This window comes from Antechinus flavipes, chromosome 4 (genome assembly GCF_016432865.1).
Source record: "Antechinus flavipes isolate AdamAnt ecotype Samford, QLD, Australia chromosome 4, AdamAnt_v2, whole genome shotgun sequence".
Taxonomy (NCBI): Eukaryota; Metazoa; Chordata; class Mammalia; order Dasyuromorphia; family Dasyuridae; genus Antechinus; species Antechinus flavipes.
The window spans coordinates 112,572,645-112,592,171 of record NC_067401.1 but is presented as its reverse complement, the minus strand read 5'-3'; the positions used below and the strand labels follow the sequence as shown (position 1 = coordinate 112,592,171).

The 19,527-nt window shown below is 46.1% G+C and overlaps 1 protein-coding gene across 2 annotated transcripts in view; it reads left to right on the top strand.

The window, feature by feature from the left end:
• INTS3 (integrator complex subunit 3) overlaps nt 1-19,527 on the top strand; it is a 37,720-nt gene that overhangs the window by 7,402 nt on the left and 10,791 nt on the right. For both annotated transcript variants that reach the window (XM_051994011.1, XM_051994012.1), the window contains exons 2-14: nt 841-924; nt 1,632-1,715; nt 8,113-8,226; nt 8,408-8,492; nt 9,852-9,918; nt 13,119-13,263; nt 13,630-13,759; nt 14,967-15,064; nt 16,484-16,675; nt 17,815-17,902; nt 18,324-18,403; nt 18,907-18,998; nt 19,338-19,444. In XM_051994011.1, the coding sequence (XP_051849971.1) occupies nt 841-924; nt 1,632-1,715; nt 8,113-8,226; nt 8,408-8,492; nt 9,852-9,918; nt 13,119-13,263; nt 13,630-13,759; nt 14,967-15,064; nt 16,484-16,675; nt 17,815-17,902; nt 18,324-18,403; nt 18,907-18,998; nt 19,338-19,444 (1,366 nt within the window). The remainder of the gene's footprint in view (nt 1-840; nt 925-1,631; nt 1,716-8,112; nt 8,227-8,407; nt 8,493-9,851; nt 9,919-13,118; nt 13,264-13,629; nt 13,760-14,966; nt 15,065-16,483; nt 16,676-17,814; nt 17,903-18,323; nt 18,404-18,906; nt 18,999-19,337; nt 19,445-19,527) is intronic.

Here is a 19,527-nt window from a genome sequence, read left to right as displayed (position 1 = left end):
GGGAAAGGGGTGGGAATCACAGCTTGACTTGCATATGATTTCACACCTCCCCTTCTTACACCTATGCAAGTGCAATTTATTCCTACTTGGCACACACTGGTTTGACCTACTTTGGGGTGTAGTTAGGCCTCAGAGTTGGAGGTAACTCTTAAAGCTTCATATCCAAATGACTCTGGGATCATGTTAAGTTTTGATGTGGCTCTCTTGGAGCTTTGAAGCTCTGGGAACTCTTTATTCCTAACTGTTGACCTTGAACAGGAATAGACCAAAGGCTTCTTGGGGTGAGGGGCAGTGTTAAGATGAGATGTCGATCATTCATTCTTACCCATTTGTCCCTGTTGCTGAGTTGTTATTCCCCTGTGGGTCCTACAGAAACATTCCTGAACAACAACAAAAATGCTTTGTGGTGAACCATAAGACCAAACTGAAGGTGAAAGTAAATCTAATTATTCCTCCCCTGTCCCACTTTGGGTTTCACCCTGTTCTATTAATTGTGAGACAAACAGTGAAAAACTATCCTTAGATCTGAGTTTACTTTCCAAAGCAAAAGAGCGCAAAATGATTAGGGTGGTGGGAGAGGCAAAGTTTCCAAATTTCACTTTGAATCTCTGCTGTATTTATTGAAGTTTGTTGGTTTTAGCTATGGTAGAAAATCAAAGCTTCTCAAGATCAAGGAACAATGGCTAAGTCATTAACAGTGCTGACAGATTCTAGATTTGCTAGAGTGGAGTCTCTACATGTAGTTCTAGACAGAACAATGATTTTTGCTTTGGTATGTTATGTTACCTCAACCCATTTTTTCATCACCCCCTCACACTTTTTTCCTTCATCTCTCTGCAGCGCTTGGAAAGATGCATGAGCATCGTGACATCGATGACCAGTGGTGTCTCTGAGAGAGAAGCGAATGATGCCCTCAATGCCCATGTGAGTCCATTAACTGCTTTATCCCCTGGGCCTGCGTTTGCAGGGAAAGATCCAAGAACATGGACTAGCTGACAGGCTCTCAAGTTCAAACCTTCTTTCCATCATGGAAGACAAACAAAGATTAGATCCTGTCTCCAGGAAGGCCACTCTCTTTCTTTGACTATTATAATGCTACTTCACATTTACATAGTGATTATCCTATTTATCAAAATATACATTATCTCATTTGAGCCTCACAGCAGCTCTGGAATAGAGCAAATATTATCCCCATTTTATGGGACACAGAAACAGATCCAGAAGGCTAAAAGATGTGCTCAGATTCCCATAGCAGTTTGTTATGACAGAGGACTAGATCTTCTTCTGTCTTCTTTCTACTATTTCACCTGTCTTTCCCTAATTCCATCTTGCACTGAAAGGCACTAGTGTGTAGATGGAAATAATGGCCTCCTTTTTCATTCCAAACATCTAGCTGGCCTACAACAACTATTGGGAAAGTAGCAGAGCCTTCCTACTTTCTCCTAAAAAAAATAAAACGGGGTTCATGTTCTCACTCAGAAAGGGTATCCTTCCTGGAGGGGAGGGATGTAGCTGCAGCTCAGTGAGATTTCTCCCAAGATCTGCAAAAGCCAAAAGGTTTCTGGGAGGGATTTGTTTCAGAAATTGACTGGCCTGGGACTTATAGTTGTTCCTTCTTTCCTTGAATCTAGGTGTGCAAAGGACCTCCCCAGCATGAAGAGATCTGCCTGGGACTCTTTACCCTTGTCCTGACAGAGCCCAGCCAAGCTCAGAAGGTAATATTTCCACTCTCAACTCTGTTCTTTCCAGACATCATCTTGATCTATGAAGCTTACCTGATAGAAATAAGCTGTTTTGTGGATTGCTTTGTGGCAGTCAAGAAAGAAAGTAGGCAAAGCTTTCTTTTTTCTTTCTCATAGTCTCTTATCTTTCTACCTGAATTTGGTTGTTCATTAACTTCTTCCTACCATCATCTCATTTTCTAAGTGCCATCATTCTCCTGTTATTCCCATTATAGGCCAGCTTCTGCCTAAGGTCCACACCCAGCTTTAGATTGCAGTGCTAAAAGGGAAGCCAGAAGATTGCATAGAAACCAGAAGGCTGTAAGAGGGTTGGATGATCAGGAGCTGTGAGCAGAAGTAGACTAGAGTTGTCCTCTAGGGCAGAGAAAGTGGAGCAGAAGCTTACTAAAATTTGGCAAAGTGAGAGAAGGATTCTTATACCAAGGGGAGTAACCAGGAGATTCAGTCTCTCCCCAAGGCAGTTTAAGATAAAAGGTGCTAAGCTTGCCACATGGCAGAATTTAGATACTGAACTACCTCTGAGGCTCTCCTCTGAGGAATGGTGTTAGTGGAGTCCTTGGGAGGCTGGAAATAGTCAAAATAGCCCTTTCCTCCTCATATTTCTCTGTCTGGCTGTTCTCTACAGATTTATATACCAAAAAAATACATATTTCTCTCTCAATCCCCTCAAAAGGGGCAGCTAATTGTTATAGCGGATGGAGCTCCTGGCCTGAAATCAGGAAGATCTGAGTGCAAATCCATCCTCAGACACTTAGTAGTTGTGTGATCTTAGGCAAGTCACTTATCCCTGTTTGCCCCAATTTCCTCATCTGCAAAATGAGCTGGAGAAAGAATAGACCATCCCAGTATTCTTGCCAAGAAAACCAAAAATGCGATCATGGAGTCTGAAATAATAGAACGACAATAGCCAAAAAGACTTTGGAATGAGGGAGTTCAGAGGTGTCCTCATCATCCAAAGGAAAATAATAATAGATGGCACTTAAATATAGCACTTTAACATTTGCAAAACTTTACATTTATCTCTAAGATTAGGTTCTATTATTAAACCCATTTTATAGATGTGGAAATTGAGTATGAGAAAAGTTAAGTGACTTACTCAGGGTCAGATAGCCAGCAAGTGTTGAGACAGGATTTCAATTCAGATCTTCCTAACCCCACATCTGGCACCCCCAATGTGCCACCTAGCTGTTAGGATCAAGGTGCCTGTGGACCCTGAGCCCAAAGAAGGGAAAAAGAAACCTGTGTGTTTACATTATATTCAGCAGGGATGCCCCCTAAAGTAAGGTCTTGGGGTGGGATAGGGGAATTATTGTTCAGACTTCTTTGAGTTCCCAGGCCCAGCCAGGCTTGGACCTTATAGAGTCAAATTGCCATTTCATCTCAGTCCTAAAGATGTCATCCAGATTGCTGCAGATGAGTAACTGACCCCATTATGGTGTTCCTAAACCACACCATGATCTAGTCTAGTCCCTCTGATTTTAATCAAATTGTTAGCAACCTGGAGGATGGGGGCAGGCACAGTTGTGATGCGGTAGAGAAGGAATTAAGGTCTGTTTTCTGTTGTGTTTTTTAAAATTGCAATTGACGTCTAACTTAATTACCTATACAATTAGTTTTTGCCTATTGGAAAGTGAATAATTTTTTTCAAAGCTGAGATATGAATCATACCAGGTAATTGAAAATAAACAAGCTGGCTGAAGGGAGTGCTCTCGGTTTTTCTGGCCGGCCCTGACACATTGGAGCCTGCAGAGCTGGCACTGCAAATACTTCTCTGGTGCTCCAGCTTTCCCAGCATGTCTGCTGTCCTTTCAGAAGGAGCCCCGTTTCCATGGCATATATAGAGAAACAAGCCTCGGAGTGCTGAGACATGTGGAGCTCCAGGTTGGACAGGAGGTTGGCAATAGGACCAGGATTCAAACTCAGAGACCAGGGCTTTTTAGACGAGAGCCCCGTGTCCTGATTCAGTCTTACTGATCTTCTCTCTGCTGAAGCAAGAGCCCTGAGTCACCTCTGAGCAGAACCTCAGGTCTGACCTCTTGGACACGGGGAGGCGGAGACTGAAGGCCAGTTGGAGAGCAGTCTTTAGGGGAGTGAGGAAAACATAGGCAGGGCTGAGGGAGGGGTGCCGTAAGACAGGATGACTCATTCGGGACCTTGAGCCACATCAGGGTTTGGTTGAAAAGTCAGCATCTCCCTAGGGCTCTGGTCTTTCCCCAGAAAGGGAGACCATTTTTTAAAGCATCCTCTCCTCCTACCACAGGTGGTGGTAGTTTTCTTCTGGGGGGGAAGGGGGAGGGAAGGAAAAGGTCTGGAGAATGTTGCTAAAACTAAAATGATGGTGTTGGCTACAGATGAGCGCTGAGGGCCTGTTTTCCAAGAGCTTATTTGGACTTAATCCTGTCTTTGGGATGACATCGAAACCTCAGGATGGATTTAAGAGTCTATTCTGTAGTCTTCCTTGGCTTGAGGCTCAGTGCAATGGTGTCAGAGGAGAGTGAATCTTGGGTTCGTGAGAAACCTGCTCTAAGAGAATAAGGGATTGAATGAGCACAGGTCATGTGACCTGGCGCTGACCCTCCAGGATATCCAGGCTAGTTAGGGTAGAACTTTGGCTTCCGGGGGAGGGTGCTCATCAGAAGGAAAGAGACAGCAGTGATTGAAAAAAAGAGAACAAGACATTTACCACTCTGAATTTGAAATTGCCCCTTTAACAATCAGTAATAATATTATATCAGTATACATTATATATAATTATATAATATCATAATTACATTAATATATAATAATAATAATACAATTATATGATATATCAATATGTAACAATCAGTAATAATATTATAGTACTTGAAACTTGCAAAGTGCTTTAGAAACAACTCCTTTTATGCTTGTAATACTCTTTGGAGACAGATGCTATTATCCCCATTCTGCAAATGAAGAAACTGAGGCAGACAGTGGTTAAGTGATACCTGCCCAGGATCACACAACCAGTCAGCATACGAGGCTGGATGTGAACCCAGGCCTTCCTGATTCCCTAAAGGCAGCTAGCTGGTGAAGTGGCTGGAGCAATGTGGTTGGGGTCAGGAAAGCTTGAGTTCAAACTGGACCTGTTTGTCTTTGGGTAGGTCATTTAATCACTGTCTGCGTTGGTTTCCTCACCCAAAAAATGAGGATGACAATAGCATGTACCTCTCAGGGTTGTTATGAGCATTCCTAACCTTTCCCTTTTCTCCAGGTCTTACACTCTATCACTGTGCCACCTAACTGCCTCTTGAAGTCTTACACCCTCTGGGTCTGTTTCTTGTCCTGTGTCCCCCTGTAATAGTGGTTGGACACTGCTCAGAGTCTGAGGGGGGCTGATGTTTACCTCTGTCCCGAGAGTCTCTACTGGCACCAGAGTCTGATGAAGGCAGATAGAAAGTGGCAGAGCTTCTCTTCATCAGGGGACTCTTGAGCATGGGGGAGAGGCTAGCATTGATCCCAGGAGGACAGCTTCTTGTCTCTCGCCTGGAGCAGTCAGGGCACAGGGGCCTGTGTCAGTTGTACATATATTCTTCCTGCCCTCGGTACCTTGCTCCTCAGACTCCCTGTCTTTCTTCCCTTTTTCCTGCCTACTCTCATCCTCCCTCAAGTTTTCCATCTGCTTCTCGCTCAGGCCAAATGATGAGCCTGGCACAGATTGTCAGGTTGACTGGCAGCATGAAGAGTATGGCAGCTATCATAGACAGTTGACATCTAGTACCAGTGGTTATAGTTGAAAGTATGGAATCCTCTACCTTCTGCCGAAGCAGAATTCTCTCTCTCTTTTTTTTTAATTTAAATTTTATTTTATTTAATAATAACTTTGTATTGACAGAATCCATGCCAGGATAATTTTTTTACAACATTATCCCTTGCACTCGCTTATGTTTCGTTTTTTCCCCTCCCTCCCTCCACCCCCCCCCCCCCCCCAAATGGCAAGCAGTCCTATATATGTTAAATATGTTGCAGTATGTCCTAGATACAATACATATTTGCAGAACCGAACAGTTCTCCCGGGAAGAATTGAATTCAGAAGGTAAAAATAACTCGGGAAGAAAATCAAAAATGCAAATAGTTCACATTCATTTCCCAGTATTCCTTCTTTGGGTGTAGCTGTTTCTATCCATCATTAATCCATTGAAACTCAGTTAAGTCTCTTTGTCATAGAAATCCACTTCCATCAGAATACATCCTCATACAATATCGTTGTCGAAGTGTATAATGATCTGGTTCTGCTCATCTCACTTAGCATCAGTCCATGTAGGTCTCTCCAGTCCTCTCTGTATTCATCCTGCTGGTCATTTATTACAGAACAATAATATTCCATAACATTCATATACCACAATTTACCCAGCCATTCTCCAATTGATGGGCATCCATTCATTTTCCAGTTTCTAGCCACTACAAACAGGGCTGCTACAAACATTTTGGCACATACAGGTCCCTTTCCCTTTTTTAGTATCTCTTTGGGGTATAAGCCCAATAGAAACACTGCTGGATCAAAGGGTATGCACAGTTTGATAACTTTTTGGGCATAATTCCAGATTGCGAAGCAGAATTCTCAGAGCAGCACAAATCTATCCTCTGAAGCCCCTGAGAAGATCCCTCTCCCACTCTTGGCCCTCTCTGGCTTGGGGGTGCGCTGAAAATAAATTTGTACTCTTAGTGGGGCAGAGCAGAGCTCCATCTCTGGGTGAGAGCATCTCAGCTTCCTCACATGTTCTCTGTCTTCTTTGTGGCACTGAGATGATTTCTCAGGTATTTGTAAGTTGGCAGCAGCTGCCTTGTGGTACCCTCTGATCATCCTTGTTGCCTTGTTTAGCGTTAAAAACTCCCCATTCCCCTACTTAACAGGTGCAAAGAAAAATCATCCGCCTAGTGAACCAAGGTCATGGCACAGAATAAATTTAAGGTCCTCGGATTGTCTGGTATTTGCTCATATCATCTGTTATTTACCCTGAGTAGCTGGGGCCAAGGTCAGGGACAGAAAGAAATTTGGGGATCCCCAAGTGTTATTGCTCAAATCGGCAGAGGATGGAGTTAACTGCCGAGCCCCTGTTTTCCTCTCAAGTGGTGGGGAGAGCATGTAGCAGGGGAAGGTTTGGGGAATGAAGTGACTAAAAAGAAATTGACTCACATACTCTTCCCTTTTCCATGTGCCCTCTTCCCCACACACACACACACCCACTCCCACCAACACATTGCCAGCAACCTTTTTTCCTTCCCTGCCTAATCTTGGTCGGCTTTCTTCTGACTGGCTGGAAAACTGGCATTACAGTCACCAATCATCATACCCCCTACTGGCCTCCTAACAAAAAAGCATTTTTTCCTTGCTCTTCCTATGCCCCTTAGAATGCTAGGAGCCCCCAGCCCTCCACAGGAGGTTCTCTGCTGTACACATCCACAGGTAGCACTCTCCAACAGATAATGAAGCTAGAACCCAGGCAATCATGACCCACACCAGAACCCAGGGAATAGTGACCCACACCAGAACCCGGGCAATAGCGACCCACACCAGAACCTGGGGAATAGTGACCCACACCAGAACCCGGGCAATAGCGACCCACACCAGAACCTGGGGAATAGTGACCCACACCAGAACCCGGGCAATAGTGACCCACACCAGAACCTGGGGAATAGTGACCCACACCAGAACCCAGGGAATAGTAACCCACACCCTCTTGAGATTCGAACCAAGAGTGGGTCTGACATTGACATTCTTCCCTCTCCAGTGGTTAAGCAGGGGCCTGTTCTGGGATCCTTTCTCCTAAAGGCTAGGTAGATGGAGAAGACCATAGAAGGCAGAAGTTAAACGTTAATCATGTCACTGGCCTGGGTTGCTGCTCTGTCCCTCCGGTCCTAGTGGTCCCAATCTCTGTCCATCTCCCAGAACTTTATGTATTTAACCAAGTTGGCTCAGTTCTGGAAATCTTCATTAAATCTTGTTTGTGCCCCGAGTAGTCTGCAGTTCCACTATCACCTTTGGGTAGCAGATGAAAAGCAGGTGGCCCCTGCCTGGCTTTGCTCAGTACTCAGCATTGAGCAGTGCAGCGCTTCTGAAAAGATTGATGAGGGGCAGAAATGGAGTTCGCTGCAGAATACTTTCTTGCCTTCCTAACGGCTAGCTCATGCCCCAGAAAAATCTCATTAAGTCAGTGGCTCCTATTCACTACCCTATATGAAACAGCAGGGAACAAGCATAAAAGGAAAATTCTGGAATGGGAGCTTTCTTTGGGAGCCTTCAAGGGCCCCTGGTAGGGAGTTAGGGAGGTTCTGGGAAGATGAAGGGCTTGCGCTCTGCTCATCTGCCTGATCCCCCACATCACCCATCACCTCCTCCTTCACTCCACAGTGTTACCGAGATTTGGCCCTGGTTAGTCGGGATGGCATGAACATCGTCCTCAACAAGATCAATCAAATCTTAATGGAGAAGTATTTGAAACTGCAAGATACTTGCCGTACCCAGGTGAGGCTGAGGGGGAAAGCGAGAAACAGATGTCAGAGCAGCCTTTGAAGGGGTCTTGGGAAGGAATTGGGAGGGCACAGCCCTTGCCTCAGTGCACCTGAGTACTGATGTGCCTCAAGATCAGTCTTGTTTCCATCTTTTCAGGTTTCACTTTCCAATGATCATTTTCTCTTTCTTGTAGTTGGTGTGGTTGGTCCGGGAATTGGTGAAAAGTGGGGTTCTTGGAGCTGATGGTGTTTGCATGACATTCATGAAGCAGATTGCAGGTGAGTCTTTGTGGGGCATGAAAGAAAAAAAGGAGAATGGGAGGAGCCCAGGAAAGTGAGGAGTTAGAATGATTGAAGGAATTGAAAAATCATTAGCCTCCTTCCTTGTGATTACAGGCATCTCTTTGAAACTAGATTGCAATAAAGAGTTGATTTAATATCTCAGGGAAGCTCCTAAAGTTAGCTTCTGCCTGAGTTTCCCTTCCTTTGTCCTGTTTAGGGCCCAAAAGGAGACTTCTTGTCCACTGGCGGCAACCATTACCTCAAGGTTTCTTGGTTGACCAGGAAGGGAATGTTGATCATGCTCTCAGTATTCCCATCACTTGGCAAACTCCACCCCCATGTTCCTGTCCCTCCTGCCTGTTAGTTGTGACGTCTGTTGGGGGCTAGCCAGCAAAGGAACACACCATGTCTCTATGGCACAAAACAGACCTTGACATTTAGGTTTATATTTTGTTGTCAGCATCTGTGCCATCTGTCCCAGCTCCCCAGGAGCTAAGCAGGGCTAACCACGTAGGCAGTGTGATTGGAAAGGTCTGCCTTTTCCATTCACCCAGATCCCCTAGGATGCACTTACAGGCAAGGTGCGTAAATTTGTAGATGATCCTGACATTTCCCCAGTTTGACTCACCTGCTTCCCATGTGGGTTCTTCTCATGATATGTATGGGCCTTTTCTGGAGACTTGTATCAGCAAAAGACTTTTTGGACATTGAATACTTTTTTGGTTTTTTTTGTTTTGTTGGGGGCGGAACAGGGTAGAGGGGGCATTTAGCATCATTGTGATAGATAGTTTTGTTCTGTCTTCTGATGCCATTTCCTTTCTTGGGACCCTTAATCTACCTGTCAACCTCAAGATTTTAGCCTGGTTTTTCTGCATGCTTTATCCTGCCCCCAAGAAATGAAATGAATGCCTCCCTAAAGGGACTATAGAATCCATGATAACCCAGAAACACATCGTAGCTTGTAGTGAGGCTAGGCAACAACTTAGGACATCTGGATCCCTCCAGTCTGCACCTGGAACAAACTCCAGCTGTGCTATTTGTGTCAGCCAACATGTTCTTGAGCTTGACTCTCACCCAGTCTGAGGCTTCTGGATCCTTTTTCAACTATCAAGTTTGTTCCATTCTACCCTGAATAGGAAGGTCTGGCTTCAGGAAAATTCAGGTCCCTCCTTAGTTGATTCTCTAAAGCAAAGGGTGAACAGAACATCTTAACTCCAGCACTCACTCATGAATGAAGTTACAGGTTAACTGTATTAAGGTTAAGAATTTTGGGTTGCAGAGGAGGTGAAGGAGATGACTTTAGCTGAGACTGTTTGATCCTGTTCTGGTTCTCCATTTTCTCTCCTTTGGGGTCAGGTGGAGATGTGACTGCAAAAAACATCTGGCTGGCAGAAAGTGTTCTGGAGATCCTGACTGAACAGAGGTAGAGTCTAACCTGTGGTGCTGGGTGGGGGCAATGGAGGCCAAGGGGATATAAACTTGTAGGATTAAGAAGAGCTGGAGGAAAGGGAGAAAGCAAGAAGTCTTTTGGATGTGGAGGGCAGTAATTGATGAGTCTAGCAGCAGGGATGAAGGGAGCAGGGAGCAGTGTCCTTGCCAAAATACCCCTAAGCCCAGAGAAAACCAGTTTAATCTGATAAGGGTTTATTTTTGATCCAAACCTCCTTGGAATGTTTGTCTTTAGGTGGGAGGGGGAGGGAATTCAGCTGGGTGCCAGTCATGGCACCCAAGTCTGCCAGGTACCAAGCCTGCTTTCCCCCACCACTGTCAGCCCCATGGCCTTCATAGCAGCATATGAGAGGTCCCTTTACCCCAGGTTGTGACCTTGGGCAGATGCAGTTGATACAGGGCTGTTTGTAAAGCTGCTATGGAAGAGCATATAGACAGTCAGCAAGACCTGACCTCAGATTGTGTTTGATCCCATCCCATTTCTGATTTGTCAGTGCTTTAGGCCACTCTTGATGCTGTAAGTCACAAGGAGGGTGCTGACCTATTCTAGTAGAAGGAGTTTCCTTATCTGGGAGTTGTTCTCTGTGCCAATGCAATCAGGTCTAGGCCCTTTTTGTTTGAAAGGGTCCAGATTCCAGAGAATTTAGTCAAGACCTTGTCAGGAGAAGGCATGGGAGCACTTTGTCAGGGCTTTTCTCCCCACAAGAGTGCAGGGCCAGAAACATGGGTATTTGTCCATGGCTGACCCCTTTGATTTATATATACTTGGGTCCTGGGGTCAGAGGTCAGCTCCCTGGCTTCTGTTTCCCAAGCTATGTATGGAAGCCATGATAGCAAAGGATTAAAAGGTAGAAACTGGAAGAACAAATACCTACTTTTTAAGTTCTCCTTTCCTTAGTAGTCCATTCTTGCTACTATTTGGGAGAACAGGGCAATAATGCTAGGAGCTCATGAATGGCAAGACCTTAAACAGCTTCTTTAATAGTCAGCAGGTTCCTCTTGGGCATAAAGTTGCCTATCTCAAGACTGCGGTGCAGTGCCACCTAGTGCCCAGTCTCAGTGCATTTGGTACCTTGGGCTCCCAGTCTGGCTTCTGGGTGCTGAAGACTGGCAGGTTTCCTCTCGAGTGTCACTCTTTGGGTCTTTCACCTCTTCCTAGTGGCTGTTTCTCTTGGGTTCTGATCTGAAAACTTACTTCTCTGATGGCCTTTGTTCTAAGATTAATTATGTAGATGATAGAGCTGACATGAAAACATCTCTATTGTTCAACATTTTCACCATCCATATTTCCCTTCCAAGATTTGTTGAGACTATGGTATCAAAGGCGACAGGAGAAATGGGTTCCCCAATGTCATTTACTGGTGCTTATATTCAGGAAACAACCAAAGAAAATCCAATTTTTATCTGTCAGGATGTTCCTTGCTTGGATTATCTTCTTTGTCCTGTTTTCTGACAGAGTCACTAGGTCTTTTTCCACTTTCTTGTATTGAGATATAAGAGAATTAGGAGCTAAGGTCCTACCCAGAGAATCATCTTGGTTTTTATTTTGTTTTTAGTTGTGTATCAAACTTAATAAGATTTCTTCTTTTTTAATAGCTTTTTATTTTCCAAAACACAAGCAAAGGCAGTTTTCAACATTCACCCTTGCAAAACCTTGTGTTCCAGATTTTTCTTTCCCCCCCATTCCTCTCACCCTCTTCATCAAGACAGCAAGTAATCCAATATAGGTTAAACATGTGCTGCAATTCTTCTAAATATATTTCAACATTTATCATGCTGCACAAGAAAAATCAGATCAAAAGGGGGGAAAATGATAAAAAAACAAACAAACAAACAAGCAAACAACAATAACCAAAAACTTGAAAATACTAGGTTGTGATCCACACTCAGTCCCCACAGTCCTCTCTCTGGGTGCAGATGGCTCTCTCCATCACAAGTTTATTGGAATTGACCTGAGTTACCTCATTGTTGAAAAGAACCAAGACCATCAGAAGTGATCATCACATAAAATTGCTGTGTACAATGTTCTTTTGGTTCTACCCACTTCACTTAGCATCAGTTCATGTAATTCAGAGAGTCTTCAATACACAGTTAATACGGGTTAGAAGGACCTTAATATCTTCTTTCTGGCCCGTCTTTGCAAGGATCCCTGTCTTCCCTTTCTCTTTATTCCTCAGTGTACCAGCAAACAGCCAACTCTTTCATCATCTCTTCTCCCCAGCGAATTGCCCTGACTCCTGGGAAAATAGGACTTGGCTACCAAGATTGTGTTCCTCTTTTTAGCTGGTGATTTAGGGCGAAGTGACTCACTCACTGTCTGGGGGAATGGGATTAATGGCCTTTATGGTCTAGAGCAAGCACTGCTTGAGACAGGGATGATGGATGGAGCTACCAGACTGGCATGGTATGTTCCAGGAACAAGGGGCACTGTCTAATTTCCGAGGAAGCCCTAGGATTGAGGGGCCCAGCAGCCACTGTAGTTTGTCCTAGTAGTAGTAGTTTATTTTAACTACAGAGTTATGGAGGGAATGGGGGTGATGGAAATCTTTAAATGGGCTTAACGCTGTCTTTGTTTCTCCTTACACTACTTTGCTGTGGATTCTTTCTGCTTTTAGGCTCTAAACATCTGGCTAATCTAACCCCAGAGGAATGTAGGGGAAGCATCTGAACCCTCAAGCTCAGTAATCTAAGGAAAGCATCCTAGGAGAACCTCATACTGATAAGGCCCCCTTGAACCTCTGTCCTCCCCCACACTTATATCCTCCATTCTTGCCCTTAGCAACAATATCTACTGTGGATAGAGAGCTGAATAGAAAACTATAAGGGAGAAAAAATAGGAAACACAGTCTCAGCCCTTGAGAAACTTGTAATCTAGTTTGGAAGACATGAAGACTACTTAGAAAGCAACATATAGTCAGCTATATCATAGCTCATGGACTAAAAAGACCTGGTTCTCATCTAGCATTTTTCTTCTTCACTGGGTACCAGACAGAATGAATTAGGAAGCCCTAGTATTGTGGGTAGGGAGTTGTGAAAGTACCTGGCAATGCTGATTGGGGGAGGGGGGGCATCCTAGAAGCAAATCTGCTGTACTTGAGCTGTATTTAGGAGTGTGGGCAGATCTAGAAAGGGCAGAAGTGCCATTGTCCCACCTGCCTTCCTGCCTCCCTGCAGAGAGTGGGTGCTGAAGAGCAGCATTCTCATTGCCATGGCGGTGTACACCTACCTAAGACTCATTGTAGACCACCATAGTACAGCACAGCTCCAGGCTCTTCGGCAAAAGGAGGTGGACTTCTGCATCTCACTGCTTCGGGAGCGGGTAAGAGAGCCAGCCCAGGGTAAGGACACAGAGGCAGACCCATACCTCATCCCACCCCCATCCCCCCACCACCCCCGACAGAGAAAAGGGGGAAGGAGCTGAGTTCATCAGTCTAAATGGGAAATCTGTCCTAAGCAAAAGCTGGGAAAGACTTTTTCACTAGCTAAAGACCTCTGAGCCTTCAATCTCAAACCCCAGCTCTCCGATAGACAAGTTCAGGAACCAAGATCCTGGGACCAGCAGCAATCATCCAGCTTTACTGCCCTCCCTTCCTCTTTTCCTCCCTGGAACACGCTGTTCCATCTTCCCTCTAGCAGGTAAACAATCTGTGTTCTCTCCCCCGCCCCCTTTTTCCTTTCCCCCAAGTTCATGGACTGCTTCATGATTGGCCGGGACCTGGTGCGCCTCCTGCAGAATGTTGCTAGGATACCAGAGTTTGAGCTACTATGGAAAGATATTGTCCATAATCCTCAAGCCTTGAGTCCCCAGTTCACAGGTAAATAACAGTTGGGATGTGCTGTAAATGAGAGCTGGAGAGGTTGAGAAACCCGTTGGGGAAGAGAAGTAGTGGAATTGGTGGGTGGGGGACCCTGAGAGGCAGATAGGCAGCTCAGAAGAAGCAAGTCTCTGGTGATACCCAGACAAGTGGTAGAGCCCCCAAAGAGGGAGAACAAAGTCACATGGGCGGTGGAGTCAGGGTGACTCCCAACCTAAGACTGTAAAGGCCCTAGGTGTTAATTTTACCAAGGGAAAAAAGTAGAGCAGAGTATTGTGATTACTCCTTTTCCAGCAAGTCTTTGGCTTGGGAGGTGAGCTGCTGGCTTGTTCCCAGGTTCTTTCTCTGGTCGGCAGGGCTGTTTGGAGGTCAGCACGTGAGGCTGAGTCAGTGAGGGGCTTGTCTTGGCAAAGCCTTCAAGGGGAGGAGGCCCCCTTGTCTTAGCAATATTGTCTCCAATGCCAAGGCCCCGCCTGACCAGTAATCTCTTTGGGGGAAGGAAGAGAGTCTGTTTGCCTCTCCCAGATCAAGCATAGACCTAGCCTTGTCCCCTTCCCCTTCTAATCTCCAAGGTCCGTTTACTCCCTGAGCACAGAAAGAACCAAATAGGGCTTGGACTTAAGTTGATGATTTCCTTCTCCCCTATCTAATATTAGGCCAGTGTTCCAAGAGCTAGGAAATCATAAGAGACTAGGAACACCAGTACAGGCCAAATAAATCCTTAGACTTAAATGCCCAGTGCTGTTAGACTTGTACTGGAGCTCATCCTCCAAGAGAAAAGATGGAGTTGTCTGATCTCCTTTAATCTCTGACCTCCCCACAAGGTTTCAGACTGGGCTGCAGAAGGGCTGGAGAGAGAAAGTGCTAGTATACATTTGGTGAAGTTTCCATACAGTACAAGGCGATACATGTCCTTGACCTGCCTTCTCCAGCACCCTCACTCTACCCCTACCCCATTCTTCTCCTTGGAGTTGACACTTTGCTTGGCCCTGTGGAATGTGCTGACTTTGCTTCCCCCAAAGACAGCCTTTGCTTAGTAACATGAGGGGGGGAGGGGGCTCCCCTAGCCTGAGAATCCTGTGAAGGAAGCACTTCCTCAATCCCTTCTTTAGCCTCAGGCTGCTTGCTTTGGGACCCTGGCCCAGCAAACCAATTTTCCTTCCATTCCTTTGGGCTCTCAGATTTCTGTTTGCTTCCCTTGGTGCAGGTGTCCTCCAGCTTCTCCAATCAAGAACATCCAGAAAGTTCCTGGCCTGCCGCCTCACCCCAGACATGGAGACCAAACTCCTCTTCATGACATCTCGGGTATGTCATGTCCTGGAAGAGGTCCTCACTCCCCCACCCTCCTGGGGCCTGGAGTATAGGATACAGAGCTCCTGGCGAGAGCAGGGAAAGGTCACTTGGGAAGAGATGGCAAGCCTTGTAACTGGGGCCTTTTGGGTTCCCTCAATGAATGTGAATTCTCAGGAGGAATAAATTCCACTAAAATGTAGCCAATTTCAGGAATTGAAGTTATCCAGGAACCCAACTTTTCCTTCTCTTCCTCCATTCTATTTTCTTTTGGGGGACCCTTTTCCCTTACAGATTGGAGGCAAGAAGAAGAGAGAACTTAGAGAGTTTTAGGGGCATTTAGGGTGTGAGTTGTTGGGCAGAGATGATGACAGGTTTACCCATCCTTTGGAAGACCCCATAGATCTTTGAACAATCTTCATCATTATCCATACAGCACTGTAGTCCTGTGCATACAGTGCTCTGGTCCACACAGGGTAAGAAGAAATCTTGGCTACATTTGCACACATACACACCCTTCTTGAGATCCCTTAGTGCATTCAGTGTTGACAAAAGTAAGTCAAAGAAAGTAACCTTTGTGACAAAGGGGAAGCAAAGGAACAAGATAGCCAAGTGTTGAAGGGATGCCTCGGGGCAATGTAATAAGCACCTGCGCTTCTAGAGCACTTGAAAATTGCAAGGTTTTATCCATCCTGCTAGGTAGATAGTGCAAATGCTCTTGTCCTCATTTTACAGATGGGGGAACTGGGACTCAAAGAAGTTCTGTGGCTTTCCAAGATCACCCACAGAATCTGAGTTGGAATGTGTTTTAGAACCCACTCAGGCCAGCTCTTGCCTGAACACAGAGTCTGTGTTGAGGCTGTCTCTCTCCCAAGACTTCCTTTCTGTACTCATCCTTATTAAATAAAGCCCCTGGTTCTTTTCCCCTGGGGCATGTAAAACTAGGCTAATCTCTTTTCCTATGGCAGATCTTCAGCTACTTGAAATGTAGCTGTCCCTGCTTCCCTCCCAAGTGTTCTCTTTCAGGCTAAACAACCTCTGTTGCCTCAATTAATGATTATGTGGTATTTTCAGTCCCACCACCATGACAGATAATAACAAACCCAGATCTTTTGATATAATTCCAGTAATTTTTGTTCCACTCTGTGCTGCCCAAACAGTACTTCAGCATGGTGCCTGAATCATAAGAAGTATATGGTGTGAGGTTGAAGACAAAGAAGGGTAAATATATCCTTGGCAAAGCCTTCAAGATGCACCTCCATTCATCTTAAAAGGTAGAAAGATTAGTGAGCAGTTATTTGATGAGTTTAAATTGAGAAAGCTATCTGAAGTTTTGGAGCAGGACCCAAGCACCCCCCAACTTGGTATATCCATCGTCTCCCCATGGCCACTGCCCTGCGCCGCATGTACCAGTTTCCTCTTGTCCCTCTCTAGGTACGGTTTGGCCAACAAAAGCGGTATCAGGATTGGTTCCAGCGGCAGTATCTGTCCACCCCAGATAGCCAGTCTCTGCGCTGTGATCTCATTCGCTACATCTGTGGGGTGGTCCACCCATCCAATGAGGTGCTGAGCTCAGATATCTTGCCTCGTTGGGCTATCATCGGCTGGCTCCTGACCACGTGCACGGTGAGGAACTTGGTGGGGCTGGGATTGATGTGGGATAACCCAGGGTGGTAAAGGAAAGTGCCCCAGGCTCCTTCATCTTTGTGCCCCGGCTTATCCCATGTCTTTTAAGCTTCTGGGGGCAGTCTTGGTCCTTTGACCCTTTCGCTGTCTTCATACCCTGCCTTGTAGCTTTAACATACTCCTCTTCAGTTGCTCTAAAATTTTCCTCTAGTCTTTGTTCCTTTTCACCCTCTCCCACATCATATCTTAGCTTGTTTCTATCAGTCCTTCCTCTGTCTCTAATCCCTTAGTCTCTTACACTCAGTTTCCTTACTTTACCTCTGTCACTCGGAACACTTGCTTACCTGCATTCAAACTTTTCAGATGTATTTGAGAGTACGATATCCCAGCTTCCCCTTCTGCCATTATCCCCCATTGTTCCTCGTAAGGGTTTTGATTTTGTCAGGTTGAGTTCCCCGATTCACTTACGGCTTGTTCCCTAAGGCATCCTCCCATTTCTGATACAGGACTCACCTACTCCAGACTCTTCTCTCCAGGCCTCTTAGGTCCTTAGCACCTGTCCTCCTCTCTGCTGTCCTCCTTCTTCCCAAGCACAAGATGTCCCTAATGGGGGCCATCACCTTCCCAGCTTTCTTCCTGAGGCTCTTGATGTGATCTTGCTGCTGTTCTCCTGACCACACTGTCCCTTTTTGACAAGATTTCCATATGTCCTTCTTGAGAATGGTCAGTCAGTCTCCTTGCTCAAGTCTCCCCTCAGGACAGCCCTGCTTGGGAATAGGTGAAAGGGAGAATCCATTAAAGGAAGCAGAGTGTGCACACGGCCCTGGGGGAGCTCTGAGGTCCAGCTGCTCCTCTCACCGCCAAGGTGCTGCTGAAGGGCCAGTGGGTAGGGCGAGCTTGCTGACGACCTTTGTTATATGGGCCTCAGCTCCCTAAGGCACCAAGACCTCAAGGACAGCTGGTCCACAGATGCCCATGTATTAGTACACGTGCCCGGTGTATCCTTGTCCACACACGTGTGCAGGGGTTCAAGTTGGTTTCTTTGTGTCCTGAGGGCTTGGCCCTCATCTTAGACATCCTGTTACTTCCTAGAGGTGGGGAGAAGAGGGAGTCAGGCTCTCCTCCATTCTCTCCCCCAGTCCAATGTTGCTGCCTCCAATGCCAAACTGGCTCTGTTTTACGACTGGCTCTTCTTTAGTCCAGACAAGGACAGCATCATGAACATAGGTATGTGCCATGTTATCTCAGCATGCATTGAGGGGTGGGAAGGAGAATAAACAGTTTATCTAAGAACAATTCCCAGGCCCTTATCCCTTGACAGCTCTCCCTAGGCCCATTGTGAATGCCTTTAATCGAGCTGAATTGTCATAATCTTCCTTCCTCGAACCCCAGCCTTAGGTAGAGAGAATAAAGAGGAAAAATACTGAGACAAAAACCACTTTCTTGCTCCCATCCCACCCCATTTCAATCCATATGCTAGGAAGATGGGGAGAGAACTGGGGAACTTGGGACCTGCCTCTGTCAGACTTCAGTCCTTTGGATGGTGAAGATTAATTTGAGAGATTTATTGCTCTCCTCGGGAAAAGAGAAGCAAGCCCTGATTTGGGGCTGTGGGATTGAGGCCCTTTTTTATTCCCCGACTTTCTAGAACCAGCCATTCTGGTCATGCATCACTCCATGAAGCCCCACCCAGCCATCACTGCCACACTCCTGGACTTCATGTGCCGGGTAAGGAGTTGGTTCTCCGCCTTTCCCCATTCAGTGTGTCTCACCTTTCTGATGCTTTCTCTCCCAGGGCTCCCTTAGCTCTCGCACAGGGAGAGGCTCTGGGATTTTCTTCCCAAGAGGAGTGAGCCCTCTCCCTAAACATGAACTCCTCAGACAAATGTCCTAATGTTCCCAGCTGTCCCAACTGGATAAAGGGGCTGGGGAAAGAGCCCCCTTAGCAGGTCCATCTCAAATTGCTTCTAATTGGGGGCTTCCCCATTCTGGCTGCTTAGTAACTAATTGGCAGCTTGACCAGGAACTTCTTCTGCTTCCCACAGCCATGCTCCCCAATGATCCTGGAAGTCAAAACTAGTAAACTCTGGATCAGCAGGAACTGCCCCCAAGAAAGAAAGGAGCCCTGGTTGGGTCCTCCATCTTGCTCTCTTGGGGGCATAGGGCAGAATTGGAATTAGGGTCCTCGATGGTTCTGTGTTCATATTCTTTCCGCTTTTCTTTCCACCTAGATCATTCCCAACTTCTATCCTCCACTGGAAGGCCACGTCCGACAGGGTGTCTTCTCTTCTCTCAATCACATTGTGGAGAAGCGGGTCCTGGCGTAAGAGACGTGGTGACAGTATTGGGAGTTGGGATGGGATCACAGTGTGCAGGTTGAGGACATGCCCCTGCTGCCAGAGCCCTGAAAAGGAACGCCTAGGAGCTCCCATTTGCCCTGTGGCAGTGTAGACAATGGAGATCTTCCTTCCCTCAACTGCTGGGCCCTTCACCTGCTCCCCTCTCTGCTTCTCAGGGTGCCCCAATACTTGGATCCCCAGGGGTATAGTCATTGCTGCCAAGTCCTAGGCAGACCTTGTTTTATGTTGACGGTTTTTGTTTGGCTTTTGGGGGGGTGAAAGGAGCCATCTTAATCTGCTAGTCTTCACTTCTGTCCCATCAGGCACTTGGCCCCCCTGTTTGATAACCCTAAGCTGGATAAGGAGCTTCGTGCTATGTTGAGGGAGAAGTTTCCTGAGTTTTGCAGCTCACCCTCTCCACCTGTGGAAGGTATGGCCAACCCCCCAAAATAAAGAAAAGTGATTATCAGGATTTCTCTTCTAGAGATAATCTGTTTTCTGTTTGGCCTGGGT